Source organism: Guillardia theta (assembly GCF_000315625.1).
Source record: "Guillardia theta CCMP2712 unplaced genomic scaffold GUITHscaffold_66, whole genome shotgun sequence".
NCBI classification, from domain to species: domain Eukaryota; class Cryptophyceae; order Pyrenomonadales; family Geminigeraceae; genus Guillardia; species Guillardia theta.
Window position 1 is genome coordinate 302,681 of NW_005434608.1, and position 12,500 is coordinate 315,180.

A 12,500-nucleotide genomic window follows, 5' to 3' on the forward strand; every position below is an offset into this window, starting at 1 on the left:
GGGTACTTTCAGAGATACCGTGGACTGACAACAATAAGGAAAGGAGGGGGAAAAAAATATGGACTTAGGAGCCTGCAAAAAAGACCTCTCTCACACCCGAGGGGATGGGATCCCTCCCTACCTCCCTCCCTCCCTCCCTCCCTCCCTCCCTCCCTCCCTCCCTCCCTCCTTCCCTCCCTCCCTCTGCTGATTTCTGCATCTCACCCTCACTATTCAACACTTCGATCGCATGATCGCTTGCCAGTCTTCAAGTTCAAAGCCCCGATCGTAAAAAGATACATGGAGATTGCATCCAACTACGTCGACCTGGAGAAGAGAAGAGAGCGGTTCAGTGCTGGCGCCGACGGCTCTCTCTCGGTCAACGGATACATCAGGACCAACACACCTGGAGGTTGTACGCACAGGCATGCGACTCATTCTAATCTTTGAATTACAGCCAAAGGCCCGCAGCTTCCAAAGATGATCGACCCCGTCTTCAATTACAACTCGCAGGCAAGCTTAACTTCTCACTCCCAGTCCCTTTAATCTTCTCGCAGAACATTCAGGCTTCTCTGTTTGCTCAGCAACGCTCGAGGTATTTCCGTGTCATCTTGCTGGTTTGAGATCTCAAATCTCCTGTCAGTTGTATTATCCCTTCTGCTGAAGATGTTGACATCTGAGCATGAGTATGCCTGTCCCAATGACTCCACCAGCCGTCGCGCTATTGCAAAGATATACCGATGATGCAACGTGCTAGAAGGATCTTCGGTCTCTCTTTGATTGATACAATATCATGTTCAAGTATAAGATATCTTGTTTTACATGCTTCAAACTTATAGTACACCTCCTCAAATGTGACTTCAGGCTTCACATTTCTTGACCTCCAGACCTCTGGAAAACAGCAATGAATCCAACGATAGAAGAAGAAGAGAAGTAAGACGCTCACCCGTGGATCGCCAAGGCTGTCAAAGAACCTGGTGTAATTCCTGACTGTGTTGCTGATCGCGCAACCTTCATTCGTCATCTTGACCTCCTCCTGTCATCAACAATCATCATCTTCCAACTCTCAAACTTCTCTTCTCGCCTGCATCTGACATCTCAGGGAGATGTTCAACACCCCATCATGACTCGCGCGCCCCTGAGACCACCGAGGGGTAAGGCGACTTTACAGGGACGTACAGCTATACAGGAGGAAACTCCAGACTTTGACGGACTTTGCGAGTAACTCGAGCCCTAGGGGACGCTGCAGAGGAGAAGCTCATTCTTCAGATCTCGTGAATCACATCAAACCTGGTCGAAGTTGCTCAAACTGAGACCCAGCCTGCGTGCTCGTCTGCGCGCCCCATGACGTCTCCTTCTTGATTTCTCGTCTTGGTGATTGGGGGAAGATCAGGTCCTTCGACGTCTGCTGCAGAGTGAACTTCAGAGAGTGAGGGAGATCGAGCACGAGAGAGGGAGAGAGAGACAGGGGAAGAAGGAAGGGGGAAGGATGAGGGAACACGTTACAAGTACCTTTGAAAAGGAGGAGTGGGACACATCGACGGGATCGTTGAGAGCGGTGTAGTCTGATCGATTGTTTGCGCAAGCCCCGTTACCTTCAAACCTTCCACCCAAGGATGTTCCAAAGGTTCTTTCCTCGGGATCACTGCCATTGTTCATTGCGTCGGACGTGTGAGAAGCCTGGGACTGCGTCTTCGCTTCCGAGAAGACCGATTCGCGATTCGCATCTCGCAATAAGGACATGCAATATTCAAAGTGATGCCTGTCGGACACTCCGCCGTCCGAGCCGTACTTGTCCATCTTGTCATAAGATGCAGGATTTGATCTGCTGTATTCTAGACCTCTCTTCAACTCACTGTTCTTCACCTGCTCAGCATGCAACTTGAGTTGCAGCTCACGGATCTGCGCCTGCATTGAGGAGATTTTGGTGTCTTGCACGGACGTGTAAGTTTCAAGATCATGTTCCAGCTTGCTGATGCGGTTTCTCTTCACATTCGATTCTTTCAGCTCGTCTTCCAGTGATTTAATTTTCTTTTGCGATGCACTTAACTTGAGTTCATAGTCTCTGAGCTTTTGCTTTAATGCTTGATCAGCATCTGCTTGCGATGCAATGCTCTCCCTTGTTGAATGGAAGGATTCCACCACATCTGAGCAAATTTCCTGCGCTTCCATGCATTTCCATTTCAAGTCCATCAATGAATTTCGAAGAACGATCACATCAGCCTCTCGTTTTTGAACTTTGTGGCGTATTCATTGATGACCTTAGATGCTTTCTCGCGTTGTATTTTCAGCTCTTCGTTTCCTTTTTGAGCAATGGCCTGAACCTCGTATTGCAGTTTTCTGTTCTCTTCTCCCTGCTCAAACATCTTACTTTGAAGATTCTTGATTTCATTTCTCAAGGCCTGCTTCTCTCGATCTGCAACCATGTATGTCCCCTGCATTTGTCGAGACATCGCGCTGTCATACATTGATTTCCTGCAGGTTATGTCAACAGGTATTTGTATCATAATGAATAGTACTGCGCATATTGTTGCATAGCAGATGATGAGACCGGAACCTGCCTATAGGACGATCTACAAATGTTTAGCAACAGCATAAATGAATAGAGAGCACCTTGGATAAATTACTGTATTGTTCATCTCAGCTTGAAACAATTCCAATTCCAAATCTGTCATTGCAACTCGTCAGCTTCAAAACTCTGAGACCTCCTAGCCCGAGGCATTGAGCATTCATCGATCAAATCGTCTCAAGTACAATGCACCGTAGGGGCTAGCCACCACCCCATTCAATGATGAGGTTGTAGTGCCACTTGAGGCTAAAACACTATTGGTAACAATCAGCTTCTACGAGCATGGCGGCAAGCTGATATCATATCACTTTACATTCAACATCTTCATCTTCCATTGTTTCTCTCTCCTTCCTTTGTGCTCTTCTCCCTTTTCTGCCTACCGCCCTCGCGCATTTCCCAATTAAAATCGTCCTGACCCCACCCCCACCCTTCACCACCCACCCCTGGTCGTCGACACATCAACCATCTGATCCACCCCAACCCTGCGCCCCCTGTTACCACCCCCCACCACTTGACTTTGCTTCGACACACTGACCAAAGGACGGGTCAGTTCGGGGTAAACCCCTGGCGGTGGTACATGAACCCCTACCGACTACCGGTACTCACGGTGCAATTTTAACACTACGTTACAGCCCAGCCTGCACTACCCCTACCTCCCTGGATCAGCCCGAACCCCCGGGTACAGTAACCACGAGGACACCGGTCCTGCACTCACTGTCAGACCATCTTGGAAGCTCAGAAAACAAGGGGTCCGAAAGTCGCTAAAGCCGACGGAGCGGCTATTTAGAGCCATGAGCTTCTTCATCATGCTTCTTCAAGTCATCATGCTTCTTCAACATGCTTCTTCAACATGCTTCTTCAACATGCTTCTTCATCATGCTTCTTCATCATGCTTCTTCATCATGCTTCGCGTTATCTTTCTCATGACATCACCAACAATTCGTGTAGAACCATCACTTCTTGTGTCCTGCCCTCAAGTCCTAGCCCCAGTCATGTGTATGATACCCTGGTCTGGTGAAGACGCCGATATGTTTCAGAAAGTCTACTCTGAGCAAATAAACGTTTCATTGGTTAAAGTATCAACCAAGTTGCAAAGAGCATCTGATTGCAGTCTTGAAAGTGATGAGAACTCAATCTGCCTCCCGCATCAGTGCGCTTGTAAAGCAATCTTGCATCTTGGATGATCAATGCCGGCACTAGAAGTTATGGGCTCGAAACGTTAATCACGCACATGTTGTTTATTTCTATACTATCTTCTTCCAGACCCTCTTTTCCTCTCCCTCCTTCCCGCTACCTAGTATACATGCTACGACGCCCGCCCTTTGCTCCCCTCCGCTCACACAGGATTCGCTTTCGCGATGCTCCGGCGCTGCCGTCGAGCGCGTAGAATGGAGTCCAGCACCACTCTGCCGCTGTTGCTGGCCCCTCCGTCCGGGCTGATGATGCTGCCGGAGACAGCTTTCTGCCTCCTCGCTTCCTTCCGGGGCCGGCTCGATGTCAGGTAAAAGGGAGCCGCGGAGCAACGGTATAGGACGACGTCGTCGAGCATCCGGATCGATCTTGAAGAGGAGGCCGGGGACGGGGAGGGGGAACAGGAGCACACGGCGTCAGAGGGGAGGTGTAAGCACATGTGTGGCGGGCGTGAGCGTGGGCGTGAGTGTGGGGAGGAAAGAGGTGTGCCTTTATCGACTTGTTGCCGTGTTTGTGAGGTTTTAACCACAGAGTGGTGCCATGAGGAGCTGACAGCACCAACCCTTATGAATGCCTGGAGAAAAGGGGGGGTGGGGTGGAAGTCTGCTCTAGTCGAAATCATCAACAGAGCTCATTTCAGTGTAAATCTCTTCCCTGCGCTCATGCGGAATGCACGGCAGTGGCGATCCAGAGGCCCTTTTAGGGAGGCTATTCCGGTGAGCCTGGTCAGCAGGCCCGACAGTCACGGGGTGAGTGTGCAGTGGTTACGCCGGAGGAGGCACGGACAGAGGGGTGGTTGGATTAACTGGAAGGTTTCTGGAAAGGTGTCAGGCCCGACAGTCACGAGGTGAGTGTTTAGCGGTGGTTACAGTTACATCAAAAGACTGATAAAGCTCAGCTGGCCGGTGACGAGACAGCGGATGAAAAGAACTGATTTCCTGTACAGCTCATTCCCTGCGCCCCTTTAAGGTCAGCTGGTCACGTGGGTAGTTAAGACCGAAATCCATTCAGTCAATAGGGGGCTTATGGGCGCCAGAGACCTTAGACCTTAGGATTAGCTGTCCTTGCCGTTACACGGCGGTTTTAACCTTAGTCTGATTTTGAGACGTTGTGATATAGGGAAAAAGCAATCGAGTTTTCTTCTAAAATCACTCAATAATTTGTACCATGACCTTAACTTTTAGAGTTTTATTCTCTTTTTATTTCATTTTTGGAAGTGTTGGATTAGTAGTGAAACTGAAATGTTTGTGCAGAACGAGCGCTTGCAAGGTGTGTGAGATGTTAGCTTATGCTGTTGTAGGTGATGTTGCAAGCAAGTACAAGCATGATGAAGAACAGCTTAATGCATACGAGGTGTTGCATGGTCCAATTATATTACTCATGTTCTAATTACAATGAACACAGGAATAAAGAAGGGGAAAACTGCAAAACTGCTCGGATGCACCGCTTCAATACCATCGGCCCTCTAGCGCTCTGATAGCTCTGATTATTCTTGTCCTGCTCACATCTACTTTCCCCGATATTTGTCTTCTACTCAATCTTACCCCGCCTCGACACGAGCTTCACACCATCAGCCCTGTCGAGAAGGAGGGAAAAGTCTGGACTTGGTGCTGAACTCAATCATGCAAGCACGATCAAGGCTAGGAACAGGAGACTCGAGTGTACGATAGATATCAGTATCCAGATGTTCGTGTAGATCTGATCGATGTATATCTGCCTGTGGAGAAATAAACTTTCATTCATCACCCATAGCAAAAAAATTAACTTGATGTCACTGATACATTGAGAGAATGGAGACACTCAAATGATTGTGGTGAGAAATCTTGCGATCAGGAGGCTTCACAACAGCGATGATGATGATGATGTTTATGATGATGATGATGTTTATGATGATGATGATGGAGCTGATGATGATGGCGACGACGACGAGGACGATGACGATGATGATGACATATCTGTAGAAAGAATCTCACTGACTCTAGTCTCTCTAATTTAGCTAAAAAATGGAGTCATTTCTTTTACTTAAAGTTGAGTAAACGTATATAGTTGAGTAAACGTTCAAAATGCAGGAAGCACAATGGTGGAGCAACGATCGGGCGCCGCCCTACAGCAAGGATGATGGTGTGCTACATCAGATCATGTCTTAGGATCATTCTAGGCATAGTTGTACATTACCATCATCAGCTCCATTCTACAGATATGTAGTCACCGCGAGCCAGGTAGCCAGAGCCTCAAGTGATCGTCTCCCCTCTCCCAGCTATAGCCTCACCTATAAATTCATCGACGATAAAGCAGCTCGTCTGACACGAATAGGGCTCTCTCCTCCACCCCCTCCACCGTCACTCTGGCCTTCGAAATGCCCTGGAGCTGCTTACGATGCAAGGCAAGAAAGCCTTCAGGCTGCTCAATGCCCCATACTCCATTATCCTTGTCGTGTACTCACACCTACATGCTTCTCGTGTGCTTACAGCTATATGCTTCTCGTGTGCTTACACCTGTATGGCGCTTCTCGTGTGCTTATACCTATATGCTTCTCGTGTACTGGTGCCTTACAAGTCCATCATATCAGATCACAGTCGCTTTCTGTACAGAGGAAAGCTCGAAATGTGTAAGTTGTCAAACATCCCTTTGAGTTCTGCATCTGATTTGACCTCTCATGGTGTTCACTTCAAAACGCCTAATCCCATGTTCGTAAGGCGGTGAGCGTACAAGTTTGTTGCAGACGATTGAATGATTTGAACTTTGCATATGCTTTTGATTTCTCATGCGGATAACATGAATAGTATGTGAGTATCGCAGGAGCTGTCGTAATGACAGATGGATGTTTCTGACATTTGGTTCGGTTTGAATTCACATCTATCACTAATGGACGAGCCGGGTTGATAGTTTGTGAGTGTATGACAAAGAAGTGAAGACTGATCAGCATGACTTGATTCCCAGGCAACTTTCGACGATGGAGGCGATGGTAGGTGCAGAATTTGTTCCAAGGATGTCAGGTATCATCGCGCGGAGTTCAAAGTCTGCGACGTAAGAAAGAACCTTCTATTTACTTCTATCGATTTGATAGGACTCGCTCTATACAGATCTGCATACAAATCTATTTCTGAAAAGACTTTTGCAGACCACCTACAAGAAATCGTGGTTCAGTTCGAGGTGTATGATGTGCTCGAAACCTCAGAAGGACCATGACTCCTGCTTTGGGATCTGCAACGTAAGTAAATTCTTGTTTTGAGGAGGACGAATCGCCTACTCAATCAATCCAACAGCATGATTTGATTGAACGATGATTGCACAGGCTGTAAGCACAAGTCCTTTCTCTGAAGATAACGACTAATTGACATCAATTTGCTGAATTTTCTGACTCGCGGCTTGGCTGGCGCGGTTGCCGGGCTGGATAGGAGGTAAGCGTCTTTCGATTTGATGAAGTCAAACGATTCTTTTACTGCTCGCCTTGCTCTCTGTTGATAGAATGAGTTGACAATTGAATTTTAAAGCGTGTAAGTACCTCATGTACCAATGAAGCGATCGACCCGTCTGACTCGCTCCCTTCTGAACATCTCTGGGGTCTTGGACTCTCTCGATGAAGAATGTAAGAGGCCAATGAAATGATCGAATACACATCAGATGATTTCATGTTTCATACTGATTAGGCAACATTTAAACCTGGAGAAGAAGGGAAGTGCATGATCTGTTCCAAGCTTGAGAAGTATCATTACCAAAACAAAAGATACTGTAACGTGAGAGAAATTTCTCATGTATGAAAGTTTCTGATATTGATTTCGCACTCTATCCAAAATTGCGGCTTGGTTGACCCTCAACGGTGATTACAGGAGGTCAGTTCCCTCTGATTTGATCCCCTCTAAAATTAAACATTCATCTTTTTTCTATGTACGCTTTTCGCATGTGACCACGTTTTGCACGGGACTGAATAGCATGTGAGTCTCCCTCAAACGATTGTCGTTGAATTGTTCACACTGTACTGACTTGTTCTTCTGCATGTTGCATCTGTGATGGAATAGACGGTAAGAATCTTTTCGTCTGCACCGTACCTGCACTGAGATAGCAATGTTTTCTGTTGGTTCATTTCCTCTTGGGAGCTTTGTGGGGCTTTCAGAATGTAAGAGTGATCAGAACGCATGTTGCGTGATCGATCTGACTTGATGCTCATTTGATTTTGTTTCAATGATCTCGCTTACATCGAACGATTGGAACACCGTGCAGTCTGTAAGAATCTTCATCAATGTTACATGTGTGATAAAGCTGACGTTGAATCTTGTTGTGTCACGCGCAATCTCAATGCTGCTGGACAGTACGTAAGTTGCGATGGATGTGATTGTCTCAGATGTCAGTATTTCTGATATTTTCTTGTTTCCTCGCGGATCTTGTTGCTACTGGACGTGCTGGGACTTGGAAGTGCGTGAGTACCAGATGAAGCCACATGACTGGAGTTTGGTGCTTCTGACATTGATTTTCTATGCTGTTTCTACTCTTAAACGGGCTGGACTTCTGTGTTCTGATAGTATGTAAGGGTCATGGAGTGTTGCTCAACAAAAACTGACATTTTTCTCTCCTTCGTCATTCAAACGGATTGATTGTCCTTAGTGCTGTGTAAGAAATGCCTTGTACTGTTCTTTATGAATCTCCTCTGAAGTCTTTTTTGTTGAATGTGGGATTTTAAACAACCTCATCAGAACGTAAGTTGACAAACATTCCTCAAGAAACATATCTAACATTGCATTCCAAACAACCTTCGTTTCAGTGCGCCAAGGCTCGGGGATGGCAAGAGTACGATCAGGTGGAAAGACTTGATCAGAGCCAAGTTCGTACTGATCTGACTGATGGACCTTGTAGTACGGATGCAAGCACTGCAGGGAGCGACCTGGAGAAGGCGACGTGGAGCAGGAAGGCGAAGGGAAAGATCAAGGGGAGAGGATGCCGAAGAATGAAGAGGGGGAGAGAAATCAGGAGGAGGAGCAAAAATTGAGAGAATCAAATGACCGAAAGGAAAGAGCTTGGGAGGAAAGACCCGGGGAAAGAGACCGGCAGCTTGGAAATGTGGCCAAAGAATCAGATCATTGGAATCTGCGATTAGACGAGTTACGCAAGGAGAGAGAAGCAGAGGAGCAGCGACGGAGGGAGAAAGCCAGCAAGCGAGATCTCGTCTCTCAACAGGTGGAGCAAGTTAGTTCAGGTGCGTTGGGTTTGACGTCTCTTGCATCTCAGGTGGGCGGCATAAAGCAGGTAGACTTTTGGCAGTTCACTGGGATGCGGCAAGTCGGCTCGGGGTCCTTCAAGCTCGTCTACAAGGCCCGTTGGCTACAGAGCCAGAGGGAGAGCCAGGTCGTGGCGATCCTCCGAATCCGAGGAAGCGGATCCTTTGGGAACAACGAGGAGTTCGAGAAGGAGTTGCAAATCTTTCAGCAGCTCGGCCGCCATCCCAACCTCTTGCGCCTACTCGCTGTCACCATCGATCCGGCCTCTGGCGACAGCTGCCTCGTCACAGAGTTCGCGCCCAAGGGTTCTCTCGATATCATGCTGTCCGAGTTCGCCGAGAAGCAGGAAGCTGTCAGCCTGCTTGTGCAGCTGCAGGTGGCGAAGCAGATCTGCGACGGGATGGTACAGCTCTCGCTGCATGACGTTGTGCATCGAGACCTGGCAACGAGGAACGTGCTTGTCTTCAGCCTCGACGTGCGCGATCATCTCGGTGTCTGCGTCAAGATCGCTGACTACGGGCTTTCCATCGTCGCCTCCCGAAGGCAAGGAGAGGGTCAGGGAGCGAGCGTCAGCACAGCAGGGACGGCAGCTCGGCCGGTAAGGTGGATGGCGCCTGAGAGCATCAGGAGGAGGCAGTACTCGGAGAAGAGCGACGTGTGGTCCTTCGGCGTTACCATGTGGGAGATCTGGACGCATGCTGAAGTCCCTTACGGCGCTTGCACTGATGACGCGGCGCTGGGATGGAAGGTGGTGGAGGGAGAGCGGCTTCCTCCTCCTCCAGATTGTCCTGCGGCAGTCTACACCATCATGCGGGAATGTTGGAGGGAGAATAAGCACGAGCGTCCGAGCTTCAGAGATTTGCAGCGAAAGCTCCAAGAGCAGTATGATGAAGCTGTCGCACGGCGATCGAGACAGGGAGAGCCCAGGGAGTGGGAGCGGGAAGCAGAGCAAGGCGGAGAGTCTGAGCAAGTAGGAGTGCAGCACTGCGTCATCTGCTTGGAAGGGAGGGCTGACTGGGCGCTGGTTCCCTGCGGTCACAAGTGTCTCTGTCAAGTCTGCCAGGAGGGAGCGGCGGAGAGGCCATGCCCGATGTGTCGCTCCATTCCCAGCAGCGTCTGTAAGATTTACTAGAGGGACTCTAACGGTCCTGTAAGAAGGCCCAAGGCTTCGACGCTCACAGGCTGACCCTCTTGTTGTCCTCGTACTGATTTTTAACTGAACTTTGAGTATATGACTGGTTGTTGTTCCGAGTTGAGCCACTGACGGGCCGCCGGGACCAGCCCGGCGGCCCCTCGGCGGAGTTTCCGAACTTCGGAACTGAGTTCCGGCCCGGGTCACCGAGTCGCGCCGGGCCCGGGGCCTTTCAAAGTTTCCGGCCGCCCGGCAGGGGTTGGCCCAAAGGAGAGGGCAGCTGCACCGGTGTAAACTACGGTTATGTGTTTACTGAAAGGGGGTAGGGTGGTACAGGGTGGGCGTAGGGAAAGGGAATGGGGAAGAATAAAATGAGGAGGCCTTGTTTGAGGGAAATTTCCTACAGTTACATGCGAACTAGGAAAGGAAATGATTGGGTGGAATGTAAGAATCATGAAAAGGGGAGTTGCGAATGAACAAGAAGAATCTTGATCAACCCCTCCCTTGACCAGTTCGTCAAAAAGTACCGGGGTTCAGCTGTCCAAAGATGAATGTGCTACGATGGCTCGTGTTGATGCTCTGTTTCATGTTGAGTACAAGCCTCTGGGGATCTCAAGACGACCATCCGCTGCAGCAGAGAACGTGGCATCCAGTCAGAGCGCATGAAGGGGAGGAGAGGTCAGGTGGGAGGTCCACTGGGAGGTCCACCATTGAACCGCCGCAGCTGCTGTCGGACATGGATTCGGTTTCTTACACCATGTTCACCGACGGGATCAGAGTGACCATGTCGCACCCTCAGGGACTCACCATCTTGTACTCCGTCTCCCCATCTCCAGACCCGGACTGCAACTTTCAAGGCCAGCGAGTGGGGCAGGAGTACTCGGGGCCGTTCGAAGTGTGTATCGATCCTCCTCTCAGCGTGGTACGAGCAGTTGCGTGCGATTTCACGAGCGACGTACAGTCGTCTGTTGCAGAGCTGAAACTCTCCACCTCTCAGGTCCACCCGCCCCTGCCCAACAGACCGATCCTGCACACCCTCCAGCCCGGCAGCTGCTCGCTCAAGGATGGGTTGGAAGAGTGCAGTATCCCGAGAGGAGCGGAGGAGCTGAAGCTGCTGGTCATGACGACGGACTTCGAGTGCAACAACGCCAAGTTCGTGACTGCGCTGGACTGCGAGCAGAACGAGTTCCAGTGGGTCCCTATGAGACAGTGCGAGACAGCCAGCACGCTGCGTCCTTGCATCGAGATCTTCTACACGACCGATGGATCGGACCCGACCAACTCCTCCTCGAGGAAGATTTACGATATCTCCATGGGCATTTCGCTGCGAGAGGGAAGGGCAGAGGTGAGAGCGGTCACGCTGAGGGATCGGAGGAGGTACGACGAGCAGACTTGTCGTTGCTGCTGCTCAGCCACCTCCTGCTCCGTGGCTGGTCCCGTAGCAACGAAGATCCTGGAAGTGAAGCTCTCTCCTCAGAGCCGCAACCCCCTCCTTGGCAGTCCTGACGTTCGCTTCCTCGTTGGGACCCCGTTTGCTGTGTTTGAGTCGCAGTACTACAGTGAGAGGTTGAGGTGGAGGACGAAGGCCGCGGACGCCCTAGGGCTCTTCAATCAGGAGATGGGGGACTGGAGGAGGATAAAGGGAGTGTGCATCTGCTCGCAGGAGGTGGGCTGCCTCGATCCGGGGATCGCGTTGGGCAACAGCATGGAGAGCGCGCTGGGGAGTGAGATCTGCTTTCACGCTCGAGAGGGAGGAAACAAGACGGAAGTCTCTTTCTTCATCACCTCCGCTGGTATGTGCACCAGCGGCTCCTCTCGAGATACCTGCATCTCCAACTCCTCCTGCGGTATGAGCGGACTGTGCGACTTGAAGCCTACGTCATGGCTCCTTGCTTATGCCCGACTCCAGGTTATCCTCCTTCTTCCTCTCTCCTCTCTTCTTCCTCCACTCTCCTCTCTCTTCTGTTCTCGCTGCCCCTGCTTCTGCTCCTCACATTTCAGTGCAGAACCGTGACAAGGAGACGATGGACAAGTTGCGGCTTATGGATGTCGAGCAGGCGGAGGTGACGGAGCATCTCGATCTCTCAGCTGTGGAGCAGGAGCTTGGTCTAGCCAACAACTCTGTGCTCTCTCTCGCTAGCTTCTTTGCCGCCCTCCTCCTCGTGTCTGCCTGCGTGTATGCCGGAAGGAGGTGGTGGAGGACGAAGTGCTTGAACTTGGGGCCAGCGATCCGGTCGAGGGGACGAGCAGTGGTGGCGAGTGTGTCGAGGAGTCGCGAGCAGAAGCGACTGAAACGTCACGCCCAGTTCACTAGGATGCAGGAGAGCGCAGAAATGCTGTCGCAGCACTCGGCAAGCGAGAGCACGGAGGACGGGTACCCAGTGGGGGAAGAGAACGGGTCCTCCTCGCTGTGGGC

General features: G+C 50.3%; 4 protein-coding genes across 4 annotated transcripts in view; 3 read left to right on the top strand and 1 right to left on the bottom strand.

Annotated features, from left to right (window-relative positions):
- Window positions 1–279: 279 nt before the first annotated feature.
- GUITHDRAFT_113380 (hypothetical protein) lies at window positions 280–525 on the top strand (the record flags this gene model as incomplete). Its single annotated transcript, XM_005827517.1, has 2 exons — window positions 280–391; window positions 437–525. The coding sequence occupies 2 exons, from the start codon at window positions 280–282 to the stop codon at window positions 523–525; spliced, it is 201 nt and encodes a 66-aa protein (XP_005827574.1).
- A 314-nt stretch (window positions 526–839) lies between these two features.
- On the bottom strand, window positions 840–2,172 carry GUITHDRAFT_113381 (hypothetical protein; the record flags this gene model as incomplete). Its single annotated transcript, XM_005827518.1, has 4 exons — window positions 840–870; window positions 926–977; window positions 1,270–1,387; window positions 1,492–2,172. 4 exons carry the CDS (start codon window positions 2,170–2,172, stop codon window positions 840–842), a joined length of 882 nt encoding a protein of 293 aa, XP_005827575.1.
- A 6,835-nt stretch (window positions 2,173–9,007) lies between these two features.
- GUITHDRAFT_39314 (hypothetical protein) lies at window positions 9,008–9,805 on the top strand (the record flags this gene model as incomplete). Its single annotated transcript, XM_005827519.1, has 1 exon — window positions 9,008–9,805. A coding segment is annotated over one exon (798 nt), but the record flags the coding sequence as incomplete, so codon positions are not given.
- An 826-nt stretch (window positions 9,806–10,631) lies between these two features.
- Window positions 10,632–12,500, top strand: part of AP1G2 (Adaptor protein complex 1 subunit gamma 2) — a gene marked incomplete at both ends in the record, with an annotated part of 3,523 nt that continues 1,654 nt past the window's right edge. The window contains 2 exons of the mRNA XM_005827520.1: window positions 10,632–11,993; window positions 12,091–12,500. The exon at window positions 12,091–12,500 is cut by the window's right edge and continues 73 nt beyond it. Of these exons, the coding sequence (XP_005827577.1) occupies window positions 10,632–11,993; window positions 12,091–12,500 (1,772 nt within the window). The remainder of the gene's footprint in view (window positions 11,994–12,090) is intronic.